At 36.5% G+C, this 26,784-nt stretch overlaps 1 protein-coding gene and 1 long non-coding RNA gene across 7 annotated transcripts in view; both read right to left on the bottom strand.

Moving 5' to 3' along the window:
* Positions 1–26,784, bottom strand: part of LOC309665945 — a 340,836-nt gene that overhangs the window by 185,855 nt on the left and 128,197 nt on the right. The window lies entirely within an intron of this gene.
* The window catches only part of SNX13 (sorting nexin 13), a 154,038-nt gene that overhangs the window by 118,360 nt on the left and 8,894 nt on the right, over positions 1–26,784 (bottom strand). Inside the window, exon 2 of one of the 6 annotated variants that reach the window (XM_082472676.1) lies at positions 4,526–4,655. The exons of the other annotated variants lie outside the window; for them this stretch is intronic. Within the exon in view, the coding sequence (XP_082328802.1) occupies positions 4,526–4,549 (24 nt within the window). The 5' untranslated portion in view covers positions 4,550–4,655. The remainder of the gene's footprint in view (positions 1–4,525; positions 4,656–26,784) is intronic. 6 annotated transcript variants of the gene reach the window in all.

Raw genomic sequence — 26,784 nt, 5'->3', positions numbered from 1 at the left:
TATCTGGCTGAACAACTAGTCACCCCAAAGAAGATACAAGAAAGAAGGCTGGGGGATGGTAAGTTTGTTGTTTTGTTTTGTGGATGAAGAAGTGAAGTTCAGTATGGGACATGTTCTGAGCAAAGATACATACAGATCTCAAGTGAAGACAGACAGCAAGCAAATGGATATAGTGATACAAGTTATTTTCAAGGGAATACTCAGGACTACTGATACACAGAATCAGAATTGATTACCACACAGATAGTCATCTAAAAAAAATGAGAATGAAGTAGATCATGAAGAGAGTCAGTAAGTCAAGGATGAAATACTGGTAACATCAACATTTTAAGAGGCAGAAAAAGAGAATGAAGCTCATGAAGATGACTGAGAAGGTAAGCTTAGAAAGGTATAAAAAGAACCAGTAATGGATGGTGTCCTAAAAGAAAGAATGATCTACAGGTCCAAAACCAGGAGAACAGTTCAGTAAGATAAAAGCCAATAAATGTCCAGAGGATTTGACAACTAGAAGGTACCTCTTGGTATTACTGAGAGTGACATCTGTAGAGTAGTGAGTACAAACCAGACTGTAGTAGTTTAGGGGTGAGTGGGAACAGAGTTGTATATATGTTAGGCTCTAGGGAAGGATCCAATAAAGAATACAAGTAAGATAAGGTATGACTCATAGGGCAGCAGGTGAAAGAATCAACGGTACAAAGAGAGTCTGACCTCTAATAATTTCATTAGAGACAGCTCAGCTTCCAAAGCATAGAATTCTTTATGGGCAGAGAAAATACCATATTCAACTTTATCTGCCCATAGCTAGCAAAATTCCTGGAGCATAATACAAACTCAAAGATGCTATGATATGCATGAATGACCAAGGGCAGCAGGGCAGGGGGAGACACACTAAAAAGAAATACTCCCTAGAAGCATGTATCTCTTGTATTTCCACTCTTAAGAGTTACTACTTTAGAGATTTATTTACATTTAAGGAACTTAAAAACGCACAAATGTATGGGATATAGAGTGATATACCATGATAGTCTGTTCAGTCTTTGCCATTCAAATATAATATCTATTTAGTAGTTTACTAGACAACTAAAAATGAAATCAGTAATTGCTACATACTATAAAAGGTATGTGCCTATCCCATCCTCTCATCCACAGCCCTGAGAATGATATCATTCTGTCTACTGCCCCATCCCCAACCTTGTCTACACCAGGAATGTATACCTGACATAGAGACAGCCAATGCATACTTTGGCTGTATACTAAGGCAGACAATGTACACTCTGTGAGACTGGTGTCGTCCATCAGTGATCTGAGCTAGACCCTCTCTCGGTAATTTGAAAAGTTAAAAACTGTTGCCAGCCAATGGTGGACACTGAACCTGAAAAAGGATATATATGTTCTGGGGCTGGAGTAGCCATTTTAAGGGGACATACAGGCCAATTGGTAAGCAAGGAAGCCAACTGAGAAAAACTGAAATGAGGCAGATACACTCTGAAAAGCCAAGATGAGAGACTGTGCTTCCCTGAAAGAGAGAGAAGTGAGACTTTGGTCAGCTTTTTAGTTCCCACAGGACCAGCTACATTCCATTTTACTTCCCTGGATTTTCCCTTTTATGTGAGGTAACTGGGGTATACTTCTATTCCTTACACTCCAGAGTCACCACTGGAAAAACTCCTAAACAAGATTAGATAAATGCCAACAATACAAAAGTAGTTTTTGTTTCTTTAAGTCTAAACAGATACTACACACTGCAACACAAAAGTAGTTAGGAATTCTAATCCTAGCTGGTTTCTACTCCTAGCTCTGCTCAAAGATCATGTGAACCTGAGCAATCAAAATGTCTCTCAACCTTTGTTTACTCACTTCTAAAAGGAACTGGATTATAGACTTCTTATATATACTTAAATGGCTTAAAAATTAACTTGAGATGATAGTGTGAGCAGTGTGTGTATGTGTATATACAACAAATTCAAAGATATACTCAAAGCAACTCTGGACGTCTTTCGTGAATTTCTGTAACTGCAAGAAGAATGTAAACTTGGAGTATAAAAGGGCTCTTTCCTAAAACCCTTAACTGGATTATATGTAATACATTATTTTGCTATTGAGATCATCACTAAGTCTACCAGAAATCCAAAAAGCAGTACCTGAAACAAATGTAGTATCTATGTGAAAATATGAAACTGCCGTTCAGGACAAAGTACTCATCTACTACACTGCCTCCCTTCTTGGACTTCTTAAAAATGCCTACCTACTATGGTTTAAACCATCTTCTGAGGGACTCCTTAAGTATAGATCACCATGCTCTGAATTATAGAACGACCCCCACCACACTGGGCCACAGTTACAAGGGTGGATTTCTAAGGCTGGTTTACTGGTCTGTGAGACAGCCTGACAGAATAGCTCTATCAAATAATATAGGTAACCCAGAGTAACTGGTGACTCTGATCTGGCCAATAAAGTCTTCTCTTGGGACTGTCAGTTGATGGTGATGGGAATAAAAGTAGCAGTGAGACAGTAACAGAGTCAGTCAGGATGGCACAGCACCAGCACAGGCACTTACAAAAGCCTAATGCTAGGAGCGCCACAGGTTACCCACGTAGCTAGATCTGTATTATATATATTGTACATGACCTTCTGGTGGCCAGATATGTGCTGTACCCATAACTCCAGTCTACATCTCAATCTATCTGAAACCATGCAAGGCAGCCGTTTCTGCTGTATTGTGAAGTCTGGCTATCTAATAAGGCTCTTCTTTCACTGATTTCACCACTACTTTATAATAAAATTCTTGTCGCCTAAGGGATTATTCCAGAATTCCTCTGTGCCTTACATCCTTAAAAAAAAAAGTCTACCATACCTAATACTTTTCAAAAAACTAAATGCATTCTATGTACCTTTTAGTAGGTCTCTATCTTCTAAAACTAAAGAAATAAAAATAATGACCTTCAGATTCTTTCCTCAGTACTACAGATGTAAGTTTATACTCTGTTTTCTCTGTTAACAGAAAAACTCAATTAGATCTTCCAGAGCTGACATTAGCTTCTTAACTCTTTTTTCTTTCTTGGCAAACATAATTTAGTGAGGGTCATTTTATGATAAAAAACAAATTAAAAATGAAATATTGAAAGAAATAGGCAGACTTCAATAATGTCAGAAGGTCATTATTTAGTCTAAACTAAATCAAAGTTAGCCTTATCTCAAAAACCTCAGATAGCTGATGACTATTTAACTTATCTTAAACCATTTACTTTAAATTTTCTACAGTATCCATTTATCAAGTATAATACAAGGTACTATTTTCATAAAGATGTTATAGTGATGGATGGCCCCCAAATGTAAAGAGACTCAAAAAACAATTCCCAAACCCTTGGCAAAAGTAGAAGACAAAGAAATGTGACCTGCACTAAAGTCACTAAAGTTAAAACCTATAAATAACTTCTTGAAGGTACCCAAGATTACTTGTTACTGTTTTTCCCTATTTTTTCTTTTTCATTATTTTCATTTTATCTTGCACAGTAAATAGATTTACATTTACTGAGACCTCTAAAACCATTCTCTGGGTTCTAAGAACATAAATATAGTGAGAGAAAAGAAATGAAGGAGCACAACTTCACCTCAGTTTGAATGAAATGAACAAAGCAAAATCATGTTCAATAAACAAATAAACCACTGGAACAGAGATAAACAAACCCGTTTGAAAAATCTACTGTATAAAATGTACTAAATAAGAGTTGATATCCTAAAAAAACAACAACAAAAAACTGATCTTTGGCTCATTTTCTTTTTCAAGTCACCATGATCTTACATAGGAGAGTAGAAGGGAAACAAATAAACAAACAAAACTGGGATATGTAAAATGGTACAGCCACCGTATAAAATGGTTTGACAGTTACTCAAAAATTTAAACATACAATTACCATATGACCAAGAAATTTCACTCCTAGGTATATATCCAAAAAGACTAAAAACTCAAATACATATACATACATGTTCACAGCAACACTATTCACGATAGCCAAAAGATGAAAATAGCCCAAATGTCCACTAACGAATGAATGGATAAACTGTGGTCTCTACTTACAACAGAATATTTATTATACAATCATAAAAAGGAATGAGGCAGTACTGATACATGCTACAACATGGATAGCACACTATGCTAAGTGAAAGAAGCCAGGCACAAATGGTCAAATACTGTATGATTCCATTTATATGAAATACCCAGAAAAGATAAATGCATAGAGACAGAACGCAGAATGGTGGCTGCCAGCTGCTGGGAGGAGAGTAAAATGGGGAGCAAGTGTAATTCGGGGTGATGAAAATGTTCTGAAACTAGATAGAGGTGGCGGCTACACAACTTTGTGATTGTACTAAATGCCAATGAATTGTTCACTTTAAAATGGTAACTTTATGTTATGTCAATTTCAATTTCACACCAATTTTTTGAAAACTTAAAAAAAAAACTGGGTCAGTTGTTAGAAGACACAATTTCTAGACCCAGGTTCTAGGCCAGCCACTTATAGCTGACCTCTCTGAGCCTCAATTTCTTCATCTGTAAACGGGTTGGGAACAGATGATATCCAAGCTTCCTCTCATTAACTGGTGCTCTATATCTGCAGCTCTGAATTTTTAAAGAATTGTATCATATAGGAATATATCTGAAAAACAAAGCATGAAGTACTGGTTAATTTCTCAGCAAGTTTTACAGGAAAGTCATTAGAAAGTTTAACAAAATTGCTTCTCCTAATGACTTTAAATAAAGTGGACATAAACATTAAAAGGCACGTCAATGAAGGCAATTCTGCAAGAAGTAAAACTAATGTGTTCTAAGACTGTAATTTTCTAGTAGTCAAGCTATATCCAAGGATACAAATTAGAGAATCTAACCGCAATTATAAATAAACAAATAAATAGATGAAATTTGAGAATCTAAAAGAAAGACTGGATTAAATAACTCTCAGGCATTTTCCCCTAATATCAATTCTTTCAGGCTTTGAGAGGTGCTGAGAATCATGTAATCTGTGGTCACTGAATGTGGGTAGTCTATATTCCGATTTAGAGTTAATCTATATACACCTAAAATAAGGTAAACCATAAAAACTAAAGAGCCTAACTAGTGTTCTCATGACGCTACTTCTACAAGTTAGCAGACTAAAGCCACATAAGCAAGCCAAAATTTTCCTCAGGAAGCAGCTTTGGATATACTCTAACATAATAAATGTTGAGCTGAGTTATCAGAATTTACCACCATACAGTATAGCAGAAATAATTTTGGCCTAGAAAATTTAAGCCAAATGATGTCAGCTGCCACAGCCAAAGAGAAATCTTATTAACATTCTTATGAATAGTCTAAATCTGTATTGGCAAAACTAAACTATGAAATGTCCCCACAAATGACTGAGACAACTGACTAGCTGTGCAGAGTTTTTTAATAAATATCAACTGACTTTTAGAAAAATGAGTACCATTCATATCCACCTAAACATAGGTAAATCAATGAATGCAATCCCAAAAGAGAAAAGGAAAACAAGCACCATTTAGCATAATTGCTCCTCAGTTTTCATCTTGCTAATAAGCACATCTGAAAACTATGAATACAAAAGATACATACAAAAAAATACATGTCACAACCCAGCTGTTAAAAGCATCCTTTTGATGTAATCTAAATCCCTATGACCCATCATAGGTATCATATGCTTGGTGTCACAACCTCAAAAAGTTACTTTTACTTTCATAATTCAAACACATGTGAAATAAAGTCACTGTATACAAAATCATCTAATTTTAAAAAGTACAAAAGCTTTAATCATGGACATATATTTTGCTCAGTAAGGGCATATGGGTTTTAATTACTAGTTGACATGATATACTGTAATTATGCAAAAGTATATTTTCCACTAAACATACAATTTTCTTATTTCTACATCAGGCTACTACCAAATTTACTACTTACCTTATTCTGACCAAAAATATATTAAAAATTTTTGATAATGTTTTTGAATGAACTCTTCATTCAAAAGTAATTCCACAGTTCATTTGCATAACTAGGGTAGCTCTTGAACTCTGCAAGTATTATACTTTAAAACGCTTTCTTTAATTTAAAAGAAATATAAATTTTCTGCACTCCATTGACAGTGATATCTGATGTTCTCATCTTCCAAGTTTAACAATGCAAAAAAATCAAGTTACATGTCAAATTAATCAAATGAGTTGCAGTAAACCAATTTATTCTGACAACAAATTTGAACCAGTGTAACAATTATAAATTTCTAGTCTCATATATAGTTTATACTTTAATCTAGGCTGAACGGTTTCTTTGTGAAACTGACTTCAATTCTCTATGCATAAAATTCTAATGTATAAATAAGGGAAGTTTGCGTAGATAATATACAAGGTCCCTTTTCACTGTTTCTAAGTCTATACCATTTCTTCAATGTTGAAAACAATCTGGAATTGGGCAATGGAAATTGTTCCTGAAAAGCATCAAGTGTAAAAAGTAAAGAAATAGCAAAGGCTTTGCCATTGTTAGGTACAGCAAAGTGTCAAACTCACACAAGCAAGCACGCTGGAGTGAGTAGAAGAGCTATGCTCTGCAGACCTAGCCAAGCCTTGACACTCCAGAGCCTCCTCCTGCCAGTGTCAGGACAAAAAAGACCAGGCCCCTAACCGCTCACCCAGGAGCCTGTGGAACAGCAGCATGAAACTCTGGGCCTCCCCATGGATCTTATGCAACCAATCCAAACCCCTTAACAAGGAGAAGAATACAAAAGCTAGAACCTCCTATTAAGTTCAACCCCAGGTCTTAAACCGACTCCTGAGAGCCACTCACCCAACTCCCAACTTTCATCCACCATGGGACTGCGGAATGTATTTTCCGGACTAATTGTGAACCCACAATGCCCTGTTATCTTTGGTCACTACCAAAAGAAAAATTTATTACCGTTATCAGTCCTCTCCTGTACTCTAACCACTGTACTGTTCTTGGTTTTTTTTTCCTCCTTTATCCAACCTCCCACTGCTTACCTTCCTCCCAAAACCTCCCTCTAGGTTTACTCTGCTCCAGGGTAAAAATAAACGGACCTATATAATCAACAACTTCACTGTTTGCTTTAAGTAAAAGCTGCTTCTCCTGCCTCACTCTCAAAGGTTGCTTATTCTTTCATTTATCATGTACTCCAACTTCATGATGCAGGGTCATGTTCCTAACCATAACTCCCAGCCAGTATCCTGTAAAAAAACAGAAAACAAAAAAAACAAAACCCTGTCACTGTGCAATTGCTGCACATTAGAATTCCCAGGGGCATTTTAAAGCCCCACTGCCCAGGTTACACCCCATACAAATTAAATCTGAATAGCTGAGGATGGGAATTAGAATTAGAATTAGAATTTCCAACGTGCAGCAAAGTTAGGGTAAGAGCATTAGTAGTTTGTGAAGTTGCGCGGGTGATTCCAATATGCAGTCACAGGTGCAAACCACTGATCCCCAAGGCATTCCTAATCATTCACTCAAAACTCCTGACATGCTTCTGTCCTAAGTACTACATAACCTTGAATTATTTCAACATGCATCCACCCAACATTTTTTTTCTTTCTTTTTTTTTTTTGGCCACGCCGCGCAGCTTGTGGGATCTCAGTTCCCCAACAAGGGATTGAACCCGGGCCACAGCAGTGAAAGCGCCCAATCCTAACCACTAGACCACCAGGGAACTCCCAACACTCTACTTTTAATATCATAAGCATTTCACCTCCACCGACATTCACTGCAAGTCCATTTTAGCCACTTTAAGACCACACTCCAGATTTCATCACCCTGTCTTCTCTGAATGGGAAATGTGAAAATTAACTATCTTCCTCTCTGATCACAATCTTCCAGTTCTAAATTAGTTAAACCTACTGCATCTATTTTTCATTATCATTCAGAATTGCAGACAATTCTTCTACTTCCTCCTCACTTAGCCCACTTCTGCATTCATTTCCCTATCTAGATTGGACTCCACAGTTCACCATTTCAACCACTCTCTTGCCAATATCTTCATTTATCACATTACGTTGGAATCGTCTATTTATTTTCCTGTATATACCATATACCTAAGTCTCATGAGATCATAAAATGTCTGTTTTATTCATTGATGTATTCCTGTTGACAAGTATAACATCTGGCACATCCAGTATACTCTAAGTATATATCGAATCCACAGATCTTCTCAGTAGTCATCTAAGTCAATGTGATATACACATCAATACTTTTTCCTAGTGATAATCTTCACCAGATTACCTTCCTTTCTTATCATTAATTGGCATCTTAATACTTCAATTTCACTTGCCCTTTGTTTCTGTGTCAAATCAATTCAGTGAGCACCTATCTATACGGCAGAGGGAAGGGGAGAAGACACGAGTATAAAGTGTAACAATAAACACTACTGGAAAAATTAGATAAACACTTGAGAAACTTATAAAAGTGGGAAAAGATAATTTACAGCACCACTTTTAAGAGTAATTTTTTTAATTTAATGAAAAGTTTCTCTCATGTGTATTAAATATAGAGAAAGGTATAGAAGTATGTACCCAGACTGCTTTTATAACAGAAAAAGCAAATAATACTTTCACTTCTTACTAAATACACTTCTGCACTGGTTTACTTTTCAAGCAGCATGAACTTTTTTAAAAATATATATTGCAAATAATACTTTATTCTTTTTAGATTACACATACCACTTTTCCTACAAAAGACACACCATATCCTTAACTCATTTTATTTACATTCAATTAACAGTCATTTAAAATATTTAAGTGAATACACTATTATGGATGTTTATTTCTATCAAGCAACGATCCTAAAGGCTGTCATAAAATTTGTACTCCACCAAGTGAAAAACATGAAACTAACATCCTGTTTAAGAAAGCAAGACAAAACAATTGGTCAAATTACGGTAATAACGAGAGAATAGCTTAAAACACATAACCTTTAAAATAAATTGGAAAATCTTAAAAAACAGATATGTATTTGTATATTGTCAAAGTTTAATTAGGTAGTAAATAAAATTTTTAAAACGTTAATAAGTATAAAAGAAGGTGGAGATGATGAGAGCAGACACATTGCTGCAAGTGACTGTGAAGAGGCAGCGGGACCATAATCAGAGATGATCCTCAAGAATATCAAGACTGAGCTGTGATTCCTGGACATGTAGTGTTGCTGAAAGAATAAGCCGGCCTAGTTAGGAATCTGCAAAGTCAAGACCCAGAGACTAAGAATGTGCCGGGAGAAAAAATAATGGATAAGCACACCAATAATCATGAAATAATAGAGCCAGGAATTCAGGAGAAGGTAAACAGATTATTACAGACAGAGAGGGCAGGACTAGAAATAAATAGTCTCTGCTTTTGGAGGATTCCTCCTCCTCTAGGGGGTACGGTTAACCATGAAAACACTCAAAGCATGGCAACTGAGGATTGGGACACTGCAAAATTTTAGGTTACTGTAGCTAGCTATTCCACTACAGAGCAGAGTGGTTTTTAATTATCTAGCACTGCTACAATGTAAACCAAATGCCTCATCACCCTCAAATTCTCAGTAAAGTCTTCTATCAACACACACACATCTAAATATGGTAATAAAATTTAAGAAAAAAATTATTTTTTCAAAATTCAAGTTGGGGAAAACTATAATGGCTTAATTTCAACTCTCTTTTTATGTATTTAGTTTGTCTTGTTTATGTGATCCTTGATACCATTTCCTGAAGCTAATTACAGAAAATATATTACAAAATTTAAATATCTTTTGACACAAAAAGCACAATCAACAGAAGAAAAATAAATTGGACTATGTCAAAATTTTTAAATGCTGTGCTGCAAATGATACCCTCAAGAAAATGAAAAGCCAACCCATAGAATGAGAGAAAATATTTGTAAATCATATACCTAATAATGAACTTCTTCTACCTGGAATATACAAAGAACTGTTAAAACTAAGAGGGACTTCCCTGGTGGCACAGTGGCTGGGAGTCCGCCTGCCAACGCAGGGAACACAGGTTCGACCCCTGGTATGGGAGGATCCCACATGCTGCAGAGCAGCTAAGCCTGTGCACCACAACTACTGAGCCCGCGCACCACAACTACTGAGCCCGAGTGCTGCAACTACGGAAGCCCACGTGCCTAGAGCCCATGCTCCACAACAAAAGAAGCCACCACGATGAGAAACCCGCGAACCACAATGAAGAGTAGCCCCCGCTTGCTGCAAATAGAGAAAGCCTCTGTGCACAGCAACGAAGACCCAACGCAGCCAAAAGAATATATATATAAATAAATAAATAAAAACTGACTAAGAAATAAACAAATAATCTAATTTTAAAATGAGCACAAGATTTGAGTACACATTTCTCCAAAGAAGATAATATAAGTGGTCATAAAAAGCATATGAAAAAATGTTCAACATTATTAGACATAAGGGAAATGCAAACCAAATACACTACAAGATACCACTTCTCACCCACCAGATGGCTATAATCAAAAAGACAGATTATAACAAATATTCTTGAGAATGCAGAGAAATTAGAAGCCTCTTATATTGCTGGTGGGAAGAAAAATGGTGCAGTACTTCTGAAAACAATTTACAGTTCCTCAAAAGGTTAAACATAGAGTTACCATATGATTCAGCAGTTCCATTCTTAGTATATACCCTAGAGAAATGAAAACATGTCCATACAAAAAAGTGTACACAGGTGTTCATAGCAGCATTACTGATAATAGCCCAAAAGTGAAAATAACCCAATATCCATCAATAAATGAAATAATACACAAAATGTGGTGCTTCTATACAATGGATTACTAGGCAATAAAAAGAAATTTGAAACACTGATGCATGCTACAATATGGATGAAACTTGAAAACATGTTAAGTGCAAAAAGCCAGTCACAAAGACCACACACTGTATGATTCCATTTATATAAAGCGTCTGTAACAGGCAAATCCATAGAGACAGACTTGTGATAGCCTGGGGCTCAAGGCAGGGAAGATTTGGGAGTGACAGCTAAAGGGTAAGGGTTTTTCTGTTTGAAGGTAATGAGTTCTACAACTTACTGTGGCAACAGATGCACAACTCTGTGAACATACTAAGAGCCACTGAACTGTATTCATGTATGGTATATAAATTACATGTCAATAAAGCTGTTTTTTAAACTACTACTTACTAAACAACAAAGAGAAGTACAATAAATAAGCAAAAGAGGCTGAAGTCCAGACACACAGATCAATGGAACAAAACAGATTCGAGATAAAAACAATTCTAGAAATAAGTATCTAAAAAAACAAAGTGCAGGAAAGGCATTATCTTTACTGCAGTGGTTCTCAGCCAAGGGCAATTATTCCCCCAGGAAACATTTAGCAATGTATGGAGACATTTTTGGTTATCAAAATGGGCGGTGGGTGTCACAGAGGCTAAGGATTTTGCTGTGTGCATCCTACACAGCATCCTAACGCACAAGATAATCATCAACAACAGGGAAGAGCAGAAAGAGGATGAGAAAGAGGAGGAGGGACTTCCCTGGTGGCGCACTGGTTAAGAATCCGCCTGCCAATGCAGGGGACACGGGTTCGAGCCCTGGTCCAGGAAGATCCCATATGCTGCAGAGCAACTAAGCCCTGAGCCACAACTGCTGAGCCTGCGCTCTAGAGCCCGTGAGCCACAACTACTGAAGCCCACACGCCAAGAGCCCGTGCTGCACAACAGCAGAAGCCACCGCAATGAGAAGCCCGCACACCGCAACAAAGAGTAGCCCCTGTAACTAGAGAAAGCCCGTGCACAGCAACAAAGACCCAAAGCAGCCAAAAATAAAATTAATTAATTAATTTTTTTAAAAAAAGAGCAGGAGGAAGAGGAGGAAGAAAGATGGCGAGATTATCGATTCTGGATTAAAAAGACACAACAATGATATTGCTGGATTAGATCCTGGTTCAAACTGGGGAAATCTGAATATACTATTAGATGATAATAGGGTATTACTGGTAATTTTATTAGGTGTAACAATACTGCTATAGTTATATCAAAAACATTCTTAGGAGATTCACGAGGGTATTTTGAGAAGTGACTTATAATATCTGCAGTTTACTTTAAAATGGTTCAGCTACAATATCAACATAAATGGCACATAGAGAGTCAGAGATAAAACAAATATAACAAAATTTGAACAAATCTGGGTAATTGGTACATGGGTGCTAATGGCAATATTTTTCAAAGTTTCTGTATGAAAATTTGCATTATAAAAAACTGATAAAAATTATGAGTATTTTTCCCCTATAAAATACCTCACAACAGTACTAAAAATGTGTAGAAAACAACTAAAACTATGTAGAATTTCTGACTAAAAAATTATAAATCATTGTATAATCTACGGACAGGAGAGCTCTTAAATGGCAAAATCTGTAGGAAAGGACTGACATTTCTGACAACATAAAATTAATTTTTATTAATATTAAAAAAATCCATAAAGTTAAATATATATACACTTGCAAAAATATATGCATCATATACAACAAAACATTAAAATCCATGAGTAAAGGGATGTTATAAATCATTAAGAAATAGACCAATACTCCAAGAAGAAAAAATAGGATAGGAACAGACAATTCAAAACTGAAAATACAAATGGCCAATAAGCATATGAAAAATTATCAACCTCACTGGCAATCAAAGAAATTCAAACTTTTAAAGCAAGAATTTTTCACCTATTGATAGGCAAGGATGAAAAATTATTAAGTCAAATTTGTTCATGATTAAAAAAAAGGCTAAGCATAAGATTAAAAAGTATAAAGTATGCTGCTGACATTTGTTTTAAATACAATTAATTTTTTTCTTAATGTCCTACTACCAGTACTTTATTATTTTTTTAATACATCTTTATTGGAGTATAACTGCTTCACAATGCTGTGTTAGTTTCTATTGTACAACAAAGTGAATCAGCCATCTGCATACATATATCCCCATATCCCCTCCCTCTTGAGCCTCCCTCCCACCTTCCCTATCCCACCCCTCTAGGTGGTCACAAAGCACCAAGCTGATCTCCCTGTGCTATGCAGCTGCTTCCCACTATCTATTTTACATTTGGTAGTGTATATATGTCCATGCCACTCTCTCACTTTGTCCCAGTTTACCCTTCCCCCTCCCCGTGTCCTCAAGTCCATTCTCTATGTCTACGTCTTTATTCCCGCCCTGCCACTAGGTTCATTGTAGCACTATTTACATAGCCAGGACATGGAAGCAACGTAAATGTCCATCAACAGATAAATGGATAAAGAAGATGTGGCACATATATACAACGGAATATTATTCACCCATAAAAAGAAATGAAACTGAGTTATTTGTAGTGAGTTGGATGGACTCAGAGTCTGTCATACAGAGTGAAGTAAGTCAGAAAGAGAAAAACAAATATTGTATGCTAACGCATATACACTGAATACAATTTTTAATATAGTATTCATCTATTTCTATTTTATTAAATATATTTAATAAGGAATAAAGCGGAACTTAAATGCTGCCTTCTGGGCACTTCCTATAATACTTAGGATTTTTTCCTCCACTGACTAATAATGAGTTATAATAATATATTTCTAAATAATGAGCCATCTTTGTATATCTGCAATGAATCTCAATTGTACCAGTCTTCCTTTAATGTATAATGTGATATTAGTCTATTTTACTTATAATTTTTACTTGAATATTCATAGATAAAATTGTTCTGTAAATTTATACTAAGATAGGAGGTTGCAAATGTATTTGTATACATGATCCCACTTTTTTAAAAAGTATACAGGGGGCTTCCCTGGTGGCGCAGTGGTTGAGAATCTGCCTGCCAATGCAGGGGACCCGGGTTCGAGCCCTGGTCTGGGAAGATCCCACATGCGGCGGAGCAACTGGGCCCGTGAGCCACAATCACTGAGCCTGCGCGTCTGGAGCCTGTGCTCCGCAACAAGAGAGGCCGCGATAGTGAGAGGCCCGCGCACTGAGATGAAGAGTGGCCCCCGCTTGCCACAACTAGAGAAAACCCTCGCACAGAAACGAAGACCCAACACAGCCATAAATAAATAAATAAATAGAACTCAATTATTCTATACCCCAAACGAAAACAAATCTATTAAAAAAAAAAAAAGTGTACAAATATAACACAAACCATTACTTCCCAAGAACTGAAGACAGAAATATTAATCGCGGTTGCTCTGGATGAAATTAGGAGCAATTAATGTTTTTTCATTATACTTAACTTTGTTTCAAATTTTTATAAGCATGAATCATTTTAAAAACTACTTGCCAGGAAAGCTATCTTCATTTGAAATGGAAAAATAATTAGTTGTAAATGCCTGCACAAAGAAAGGAGACCCCTATATAACCTACTTGAGGCTCAAACAAACAGAAACAAGTCTTTGAATTAAACTGACATCATCTCTCACAGGTTATGCTACTCCTGTACCTAGTTCAATGTATATGGATAAAGAAAAAAAAACTAGATTTCCACCAACAGTTTGTGAGAATTTTAAAAAGGTTGAAAATTATGTTGTTAGTAATTTTAATCATATTCTTAGAAATAATTAAACACACTAAAAATTGTATTTCTTCTAAGACATTTAACAACAAAAAATGATTTTTTTAATTACATTTAAATCATTCCTTTAAAAAGCTCTTTTTCTGAATAACAGAGTTCTAATTCATTACATTTCTTGAAACTACTACGGGAATATTTTAGTGAGGAAGGGAGCTTTATTCCACTATATTTTTCAAGGCCAGAAAGAAAACATCAAAAGGAAATTAAAATCTTGAATGCCCAGGTTTCTCAATAATTTTCCTCCTGTTCCATAAATATCTTGTTCTCTTTAGATTGTGTCACTTTAACACTACTAAAATAACATGTATTATTTTGATATAATACAGTATTGCACTTGGCATTTCTAACCCAATAATTTGTCTACAGCCTACCCACTCTGTTTGAGCCACATTACAGTAAGTATATAAAGATCTTCAGGGGCTTCCCTGGTGGTGCAGTAGTTAAGAATCCGCCCGCCAATGCAGGGGACACGGGTTCAAGCCCTGGTCCGGGAAGAACTCACATGCCACGGAGCAACTAAGCCTGTGTGCCACAACTACTGAGCCTGCGCTCTACAGCCCACGAGCCACAACTACTGAGCCCACGTGCCACAGCTACTGAAGCCCGCACGCCTAGAGCCCATGCTCCGCAACAAGAGAAGCCACCAAAATGAGAAGCCCGCGCACCACAGCTAAGAGCAGCCCCCACTCTTTGCAAGTAGAGAAAGCCCGCGTGCAACAACAAAGACCCAACGCAGCCAAAAATAAATTAATTTAAAAAAAAAAAAGATCTTCAAACACCAAGGCCATTCTCTATCATTACCTCATACTGAAAAATAAACTCAGTCACACAGCAATTCACCTTAAGCTCCTTTTACAAAAGTGAATCAGAAAGAATGAATTTAGTTTATACATTAGAAGACTGTCATTTACCAAAGTGTTCTCTACTACAGTACACAAAACTTTTACTACGGTAGTTAACTAGTGCAATGCAAGATAAAACAGGCCATATTCATAAGTGGCCCCCCTTCACCTCATTCATATAAGACTGTAACAATACAAGAATAACAGTCCCAGTATTGACAATTCAACTTCTGCTTTTCCCCATAATATATAATCCAAGGGGAAACTACAGTAAACAGAGTTAAATGTTCAAAGCACAGCCTAACACTGAACTGTCACCAATCTCCTACCTCTCCCTTTCTTCTTATGAAAAGGAGCATCCTCTGAAACAGTAGGAGCCATGACGTATCAAGTGCTTAGTATTAACTGCTTAGTGCTTTGCTAACCACTTTACATAGATTTCTAATTCTCACAACTCTATGACATAAGTTACACTACTAACTATATTCTATAGATGAGGAAACAGCTAAGTCATAGAAGTGGACCATGAACTGAACTTGCTTTAAAATTTAAGCATGGGGCTTCCCTGGTGGCACAGTGATTAAGAGTCTGCCTGCCACTGCAGGGAACATGGGTTCAAGCCCTGGTCTGGGAAGATCCCACATGCCATGGAGCAACTAAGCCCATGCGCCACAACTACTGAGCCTGCGAGCCACAACTACTGAGCCCAAGTGCCACAGCTACTTAAGCCCACGCGCCTAGAGCCCATGCTCCGCAACAAGAGAAGCCACCTCAATGAGAAACCCGCGCACCGCAACGAAGAGCAGCCCCCGCTCGCCACAACTAGAGAAAGCCCACGCGCAGCAACGAAAACCCAACGCAGCCAAAAATAAATAAATTAAATAAATTTTTTAAATAAAAAAATAAAATTCAAGCATGTCCTGAACCATTATTTTACACTGGCTCTCAAGTAGACTTTTTTAAAAAAAAGGATGTGGAGGGGATGGGCAAAATTCTGCACACATATCTAAGGAATCAAATAAAAGTGATTTATTAAGATTTAAAAATTCAATTTATCAGAAAAACCTGAAGTAACTAAACTGACACTAATATCTTAGTCCTTGGTACCCCTTAAGAATCTGGTGTAGATTTTGTAGGTATTAGTATTCAGATAACTTTCAAGGTATATTCTAGTGTTGGTACAGGTTCAGACAAATTTCCTTCACGTTCCTGAAGGCTGTACAGTAACAACGCCACATCAAAACAATGACCCTGAAAGTACTACAAGATGCTCTTAATTCACAATAAAAAATAAAGCTCAACATTGTTCTCTGTTAACTCAGAGATTATGAGGCTTTTTAATGAAGATAAATTAAGACAAGAGGTATATAATCACAAAATGAAATTATACTGAACTGCATTATCTAAAAATATATATAAACTGTTGTATACATTCGCCTTTTAAATTTTTAAGCAATGGAAAGTATTTTTAAACCCATTAAGTGGAGTATAACTTAAAAAATAAAAGTTAAATTATTGTGGCCTGTTTAATTTGCTGGAGGGGGGAAGAAAAGGGTGAAGGTTAGGGGAAAAAACTGAGAAAGCAAGCACGCCTACAGACATAGAGGAGAATAATAAAAGAGGTGAGGGAAAAAATCAACACATTCACAAAGCAACAGCGACAAGGGGGAAAAAATAAGTATAGCAAGGAAAATAGAGACAGACACAGATTCACCCACAAAGGTGGCATAATCTTCAGCTAAGTAAAATGTTATTACCACATGAACACTCCACGCTTTGAATATAACAATTTATTGTACTATTACATGAATGCAGATAAGCAGCTGTGAATAAAGGAACTGAATTTACATTCTTAATACCCATATTTAGATGTATAAGTACAAATCTTATTTGTAATAACTTAGCCTAAGTCTTTTTCTTAACCTACACAGTATACTAATACCAATCAAGCTAACTACATAATTTTTTTAAACAAAGGATTTTAACATTCCTCGTCTTTCTATTCCCTATAAAAGGAACAAAAGCTTAAATAAGGAGAAAAGCTTAAATAAATTCTGAGCTACTTTACCTAAAACTTTATCAAATTGACAAGAACCTTAGTACTTCCCGTAGCAGAAAACTACACAACACTGGCATTTTTTAAAGCATAATACGAGATTATACTACAACTTTTCCCTTTCACTTCATCTATGGTAAAAGCTTTAGTGGGCAGAAGAAATTATTGGTCAGTCAAAAGTTCTAGTTATGACCACAGTATACAAGTGTCACCTCTCTTGATTTCCTCCTGATATTTAGTCTAGATCTAGCTCTTAGTGCAATACATAAATTAGAAAGTTAATAAAAACTGAGAAAGGGAAGAATTAGATCATCTGCATCAAAGGGGATTATTTTGTTTAATTTGACATTTTTAAACTTCCTCAATAAAACAAAGACAGAATACAAAAAACAACTTCAAACACATTCTAAGTTATAAAAAATAAACCACTTGTTATTTACTTCTGAGGAAATAATAATTAAAATCTAGTTATTTCTTGAGTTTTATTGTGGGAAATACTGTGTGCAGTACTTAACATGTTATTTCACTTAATACTTAGAACAACCCTATGGGGTATCAATAATTTAAAAGTTACACAGATGAGAAAACTGAGGCTCAAAAAGGTTAATAACTTTCTAAGGTCAAAATATTCTGAAGTGACAAAACAGATTCAAATCCAAATAATCTGACACCAACCGCCACTCTTAACCAAAAGCATACACTCTTCTTCAGAAACTAAGAATGTCCAATTCGTGATTAGAAGATATATATGTGGCGGGGTGGGGGGGAGAGGGAGAGAGAGAGAGAGAGAGAGAGAGAGAGAGAGAAGAGAGAGATAGAGATGATTAACACTCTTGAGTCCCAGTACAAAGACAATCTCATTAACTTCTGTAGTTCTATAAATTTTGCATTAGTGCCTATTGTTTGACTGAATATTCTGAGCTATCAGACATTAACTGGAAGAGCTTTCTCATTCAAAAAATATATTTTTATAAATTATAGAATATTCTTAAGCCTAATTGATTTTTCTAAAATTTTTATATAATCAACACACCCACTATTTGTAAAGTCCATTATTTCAGTTTCTTTTTCTGTACCTTTGTTGTGTTCCACCTTTCAAGTTGTCGCCAACCTCCCTCTAGACCTCTTCCTCTTATTCTGCTAACTCTTACCAGGATTAGACTATTGCAATGGTTTGAGTGTTGAACACTTAGGTAGTACTCAAGAAAAGCATCTGATGTTAGTAATTAACACTGGACGTTAAAGTAGCTTAGTTATATTAACAGTTGTGATCTGATTAAACACCCTGAGGAAAGTTCTGAGGAAGAAAAAAATGCCACCTCAAATAATCTCAGGAAGAGAAATCAAGAACAAATTCTAAAGTACAATTTTATGACTTGGAGAAACATTAGATAACACATAATATCACAGTATCTTAAAATCAGACCATTATTTCCCAAAATCTATGAAATAACTGAGGTGAAATTTTATTTCAGACTTAACTCTTCCATTAAAACTGTACAACTTCAGTTTTATAACTTCCAAGCCTCAAATGATCGTGAATCCAAGAGCCATTCTCCATACATGTCCTGTTGTCACACAACTCTGGCCTGAAAATAAAAGATGTCACAATACAAAGAATCACAGACTCGCTCACCTGCCAAACCACAACCAGGCTAAAGATAGCTCCAGGGTTCCAAGAGCAAAACCAATTCAGGTTTAAATGGAGTAACATTCAAGGACTCTCCAATAATGCAGGGCTAAGGTCAAAAGCAAAACAGGATTCACCTTAGGAATTTCACAGCTGCATCAGAATTAAAAGGTCCCTCAGGAAATTGGAGAAAACAGTGCAGTAATCTAACAATGGTGAATTATTCCAGTTGATTGTATATGAGCCTCTGGCATTAACTGAAAGATCATTAAACCAGTTGCAGAATTATTTTATTGAACTTTTCTGGTACATATTATTTCTGAATATACAATGGAATTATAGATGGGTGAAATGATCTAACAATGCTCTAAGAGTGACATTGAGAGGTATTTTAGGTACGAGATCGTGGTAGCAGCTGCGCTCCTAGAAAAGGTACCCCCCAAATTTCCAACTTTTTGAAATTCATGACTAAATTTTTACTCTTACTTGCAAACTTCGAGACAACATTAAAGGTCATACAAACACGAAACACTCAACAAAGCACCACAAAAATCTGCATTACTGTACTATTATAAACAAAGCTTTAGGTTTATCTAGTTCAGGAATACAAATGAAATCATAAAAAGTTAGTAGTAAGAAACACAAAATAAAATCCAAGTTGTTCTTGCATTTATGATTTGTTACATGAAAATAACATCAATCTAATCAGATTCTTCTCTGTAGGAAAAATGAAAACAAAATTACATTCGAACTAAATGCTTAATGTTCACCTTTTTTTTTTTGTCTAACTTTTGTGTGCGTGTTTTGTGATCCCAAACAAAACATTCAACCGCAGTGTACTATTTTAAAAAGCCTAATGGACAGAGATAATAACCAATCCTTGAAGGGTAATTAATGAGATAGTTTAAATTTATCAAAGACGATTTTTGTCTTAGTAATTTTTCAATTTTACTTTCATTTTGCTGGAGGGAATATTCAACATTCTTTTATTTGACAGATATTTAGTGAGGACTAAGCGTTAAGCTCTGTTCCAGGCACTGGGAATACAATGGTAAGGCGCACATTCAGGAGTTTACACGACTATGTGATATACAGGGGTAGGGACCAAGTATTACTTTTACCAAGGTAATGGAATTCAGCTACGTCTTTCAGTAAAATCTGGTAGACCTCTTAAGGAGATATAAAGAGTCTTTTCATAAAAACAAAACAAAAGACAAATTCACTTTTTTTTTTTTTTTGCTCCTCTGTTCTCTCTTTTTTTTTTTTTTTTTTCCACTTCTCACTGTGAATTAGCTTGGAGCAAAGAGAGACAGTAGAAATGGGCTGACTCTTCAGTTGTAAGAAGAAGCTCATTTTAGAGCTGCCATCTCATCCAAACTGGTAGTTTTACCTGCAGTTATAAAGCAAATGCAAGTAATTACCTTTTAATTACATTCTCCAACCTTTTATTCCTCTTAATTTTTCACCTTTTAATTACATAATTTGTTTTATTCTGACAAAAGACCTCAAAGCTTCAGCTGAGTGATGGCCAAACTGGCACCAGTTAGCTCTGATAGTGAATTTTCTGAGGGCAGGTTTCAGGTCAGACACAACTGCAGCACCAGAACTTAGCATGTGCCTACCACAGAGTAGGGGTATTTATGTTTGGTGAACAAAGTGATCCACAAAACTTAATCTCCAGTAGTACAAGTTACAACCAAAGCTTTATAAAAATTGTATTAAACAATTAAGAACTTATTAATTTATTTCTTAAGAATCTACCAGGATTTTAACAATTTACCAGGGTTGATTAAAAATAAAGTATTTCTTTTCCCACAAATATTTCACACTATGTATACACAAATGACTACTAACCCTCAAATAAGTAATCTTTTTCAAAATATTTTTTGGAACTGCCCTTTCAGATATTCTCTGGAATCAATTTACCAACCACACAAGAAACTATCCTTACTATTACTCGGCAAGACATGCTCTCAGTCTATTTTTTTTTCCTTTCCCCTCTTTTAGTCTAGTCCCTGCCTCCCTGTAACTGCACCAATGGCCAGGGGACACCCTCTTTCTCCTGGGATCCACTGAGAAGCTAGTGAGCAATAAAGCTAGATGGAGCCTAGAACCTGAACTCATATTAGTGCAAGACATATAGAGAACAAAACTGATGTATTAACCACTAATATTTGTATAATGACTGACAGTTTACAAAGAATTTTACTCTCTATCATTTTATTTGATCTTCATAACAATGTGAGAGTAGCTAGGAAGGTGCTATTATTATCCCAACTTCACAAAGAAGGAAACTAAGGCTCAGAAAGTTCAAACAACTTCCCCAATGTCACATCATAAATAAGTGGTGAAGTTAAGACTCACCCTTAGAATGCCTAACATATAGGTCATATTTGTGTAGCCTCACTATTGTGGTAGTTGATAGACAAAGTATGCAGCACCATGACTTCAACCTATTACTCAAGTTTTAACCATTTTTTATCATGATAAAACAGAGCTGTCCACTTGCTTCAATTCAAAGTTCCCTCTCCTCACAAATATATAAGGCATTGTAATATGAAAATTAAACTTGACTCAGAAATAGAAAGTCAATGTTAGAGTTCCATCAATTGAGGGAGCACTTGATGGTCTGTGAAACTGCAAAATTTCAAAACACAATTTGAAAAACCATACCCTGAGAACCTCACTCAGGAATGCCACAAAGTCACTTAGCTTTGCCACCAAATGGCTAATTAGTGAGTAGCCAGCATTGGAAACTCTTAACCATGATAGAACCTGTTTTCTTCCTCTTCCAGAAGCTCATGCTCCTTCCTTTTCCATTATTACTCAGCTAACAGAGCTTACTTGATTCACCTAAAACGATCTACTTCAAACATCCTCTCATACCCTTTTTTTCTCTCTTTACTCTAGACAATACTCTTTATTCCACAGTTAAACTAGAAATGACACTAAACATAAGCATGAGCACATCTAACAACGTGATTAAATTAAGAGATAAAGCACCCTTTATAATCTGCAAATGTCTATACATGTGCTGGTAGTTACTACACACAGAAATGTAAACCCATACACTTTGCAGTGGCCTTATGATTCACAAACCAATGCCTTGTATCTTTAAAACTACAAACGTCTGTACTTTAATTCCATATTTCCTCAAATAAATAAAAGTAATTTTATAAACTTGTAGCAATTAAGGCAAAATTTTTAAACACAGTGGACTAGTTAAGAAACTTTTATCAATTTCTATGAAACAATGGTCAACAAACTTTGGAACAAACCATCTGAACACTAGTATCTCCCTACCTAGGACTCCCAAGGATGGTTATGGACATCTAAAACCTCTATTTTAATATTCTGAAATTCCAAATGGAAGACCTACATTTATCTAATATAAACTTGTAGAGTTTAACTAAAAAATCACACATTTGCTTTTGTTTGCAATTCTATCAACCAACTAGCTAGTTGAAAATCAGAAGTGATGAAAAACGGTATATGCGTGCTAGAATAAAAAAATATAATGAAAATAAATACTAAATAAATATAGTTTATTTATAAGCTCTCTGAAAATCTGGAATCAATGGGGGGAAAATAAAACAAAGGCCCTTTAGAATTCTTGAGACATATGGTTGGCAATATTCAACTTCGTTTGTCAAAAGATGTTGTATGTAGAGTGGCAAGCCAGCCTCATTCTAGACAGTAATGTCCTTCTACTTCCCTTATAAAAATCTCTTTCTCACCTCTTAACATCCTTTGACTTTTACTTTTTTTTTTTAAAGTATTTATTTATTTATTTATGGCTGTGTTGGGCCTTCGTTTCTGTGCGAGGGCTTTCTCGAGTTGTGGCAAGCGGGGGCCACTCTTCATCGCGGTGCGCGGGCCTCTCACTATCGCGGCCTCTCTTGTTGCGGAGCACAGGCTCCAGAAGCGCAGGCTCAGTAGTCGTGGCTCACGGGCCCAGCTGCTCCGCGGCACGTGGGATCTTCCCAGACCAGGGCTCGAACCCGTGTCCCCTGCATTGGCAGACTCTCAACCACTGCGCCACCAGGGAAGCCCCTTAACATCCTTTGAATAGCAATGGGCCTATGCTTCTTGTTCTGGTTAGTAGCCTTTATAATGTCATTAATTAATAATTAAAGAAATAACTCATGTCATTTAAGGAGTAACCCACCCCAAGAGTATTTCTCTTAACTAATGTATTAATCAACAAAATCAAGTCATAATTTTTTCTTAAGCACTTACTATGGGCAAGAGTGTGTGCGTGTGTGTCTTTAAAAAGAGCTCTGAAAGTCCAAAGACTCTCCCTTAATGCGCAACTCATCACATCTCAGGATTTCCCAAAGCGAAATACAAGAAACTCTGTAAGTATCTGTATTTGTCAGGGTTATCCAGAGAAACAGAACCAATAGGAAATTTTTTTAAGGAGATTTATTATGAGGGACTGGCTCACAAGATTATGGAAGCTGAGAAGTCCCACCATCTGCTGTCTGCAAGCTGGAGAGCCAGGAAAGCCAGTTGTGTAATTCAATCCAAAGGCCTGAGAATCAGGGGAGCTGATGGTATAAATCCCAGTCCAAAGGTAGGAGAAGATGAAATGAAATGTCCCAGCTCAAACAGTGATGCAGAAAAAAGGGGCAAATTCCTTCTTCCTATTGTTCTACTCAGGCCCTCAACAGATTGGATGGTGCCCACCCACACTGGGGAGAGCAATCTACTTTAACAAGTCCACCAATTCAAATCCTAATCTTATCCTCAACCAGCGGCACCATCACGGCGGTACCCAGAAATAATGTTTAATGTGGCACCCCAAGGCCAATCAAGTTGACACATAAAATTAACCATCACAGTCTCTATGCAATTTGACACAAACTCTAACACATTCTTTGACAGCAAATCACCTATCAAAAGCTATATAAGAAGTCCTTTTTTAACTTCCTTTAGGCAAATCTTCCAAATTTATTTGAACCACAAAATTTTACTCCCTTAATTATTAATCTGGGACCTCTAAAAGTGCAGCAGTTTATGCCTTACCCATCTGTATCATATTTGTTAATCACAAAATCAAGAATTAGTGTTAATATATTAAAAAATCAATAAATCTGGATGGAAATAACTTAGCACAACTACAAACAATTTTTATGTAACATTTACTAATGCTCCACATTTACACACAACCCACACAACTACTAAGTTTAAATAAGTACGATTTTTATTCACTATTTTTAAAAGCACAAGTGTCAACAGGCTGGAAACTGGTTTTTATGCACAGACAACCTCTAGAGTATGCCACAGCAGTGGTGCAAATTCAGCATATTTTCCTACACCTTCTATACCTTTAGTTCTCTGTAATAATACATGCTCAGAAATAATAACCCCAGTAGCTTTTTAAAGTGTGTGTAATGAAAATTCACTAATAAATATTTCATTATATTTGAATGTTGTGAAAATTCAGATTAATTGAAACAAATTCTCAGGTAAACATCCTATACCTTAAGTCTGATATATGGAAGTTCACTCCTATCTAAAAAAAAGAGTGGGTGGGGCTTCCCTGGTGGCGCAGTGGTTAAGAATCCGCCTGCCAATGAAAGGGGACACGTGTTCGAGCCCTGGTCCGGGAAGATCCCACATGCCACGGAGCAACTAAGCCCGTGAGCCACAACTGCTGAGCCTGCGCTCTAGAGCCCGCGAGCCACAACTACTGAGCCCATGTGCCAGAACTACTGAGCCTGCACCCTAGAGCCCGTGCTCCGCAACAGAAGCCACCACATGAGAAGCCTGCGCACTGCTGCAACAAAGAGTAGCCCCCGCTCTCCACAACTAGAGAAAGCCTGCACGCAGCAACAAAGACCCAATGCAGCCAAAAATAAATAAATAAAAGAAAAATAAATTAAAATAAATTAAATAAAATCTCTCAAGAGAGCCGAAAACTACTCATAGAGAGCAAAATGGTCAAGAGTTCTATACTGAGAGTCAGGAGATGGGATTCTAGTTTTACCTTTGCTACTAATAATTGTTTGGCCTTGGACAAGTCTCTGGGCTTCAGTTTCCTCATCTATAAAATGACTACTCACAACCATAGATAAGATCCAAGTACCATTTAATGTGGGCCTTACTTTGGAGAGGTAATCCAGTGTAGTGGTTAACTATAAACTCAGCAGAGACTGCCCAGGTTGGAATCCTGGCTCTTCCACTTAAAAGCTACGCACAGCACACACACACACACACACACACACACACACACACACGCACATAGCACTAAAGCACATCTAACTACTATCATTGACTTACTGTTTAAAATATTTCACTGAAAGATGAAAATTATTTTAAAATACAGAAGCTTCAGGGAGTTCCCTGGTGGCCTAGTGGTTAGGATTCCGCAGCTTTCACTGCCGTGGCCCAGGTTCAATCCCTGGTCGGGGAATTGACATCCCACAAGCCGCGTGGCACAGCCAAAAAATAAAATAAAAAATAAAATACAGAAGCTTAGAAAGTTCAGCCTTTCCAAATCAAGACTCTCATTTTACTAGCAGGCACTGAGTTCATGTGAAAGCATTACAACTCTTCAAAGGCTGCTAATCTAAGCCAAATTTAACCAAAAGATTATCTCGTAAAATATTGTACATTAGCAACACCACTGAAAATTTATTATAAGGCTAATTATTCCCAACAAAATATCACACTAAAGGTAAAAATAGAACTTCTGCTACTTGCCTTTTTTTTTTTTAACCTAATACTGCTAATAACAACAGAGCTTATGATATACCATAATCTCTGTGAATAAAATTAACCATGGGAATATAATTAACTATAGGAATGAAAAATAAATCTGTGGAATTCAGAAATATAAAGTGAACTACAAACTACTAGAAATAAGTAGTTCATGAGTTAAAAATCAACCAATAAGTATTTACCAGGCCCATCCTACACCAGGCTGTGTGCAGATTATTAAGTACAAATACCAAAGTATGAAGTTCCTCAGAGTTAATAAGGCTGGAAAGGCAAGTCCTTTATTATCACATTTTCACACAACAAAAGCCACTCATCTACAAACATTTTTATTTCCTCGTTAGCCCAAGTAGGAATACTTCCCATTGCCCATTAAAATTGTTTGCTATCCTTAGTTCAGCCCACAAAGATGCCCAAACTAGTCCCTGACAGCTGACATTGGAATCTTCACAGGACTTAAAGTGAGTATAGCTTCTAAGATATTTCCTCAAATCCACAAGCTTCAGAATTTATCTTCAATGACCCCCACACTAGCATATACCACAACACATAACTGTGTTAACTTAGGTCAAGTACCTAGTTACATCAATTTCGTTCTTCCCCTTAAAGTACTGCTAGTAAAGGCAAACTCTACTTCTTCAAAAAGTCTGCTTTTTGCAATGGTCATCAAGCACTAGAAAAGGGAAATTGATTGGCTAGTCATAGTTGCCCTACTTCCATTTCAGGACCAAGGGAAAAAACTGTTCCACTGGGAGTACCAAGGAAGTCTTAAGCAAATCAAGAGGACAGATGCTAAACCTAACTTTCTGATTCCTACGATTTAAGCGAAAGGTGACAGGGTGTGGGAGAGGGAGGTGATGTAACTGGGCTATCTAAGTATCCCCCTGAGAAAAACAGGTCCTCTTCACGAAACAGTCAAGGTAGAGGGTGGGAAACAAACCGCTC

The sequence above is a fragment of the Balaenoptera physalus genome (assembly GCF_965194825.1).
Source record: "Balaenoptera physalus genome assembly, chromosome: 8".
Classification (NCBI taxonomy): domain Eukaryota; kingdom Metazoa; phylum Chordata; class Mammalia; order Artiodactyla; family Balaenopteridae; genus Balaenoptera; species Balaenoptera physalus.
This window is presented reverse-complemented; position numbering and strand designations above follow the sequence as displayed.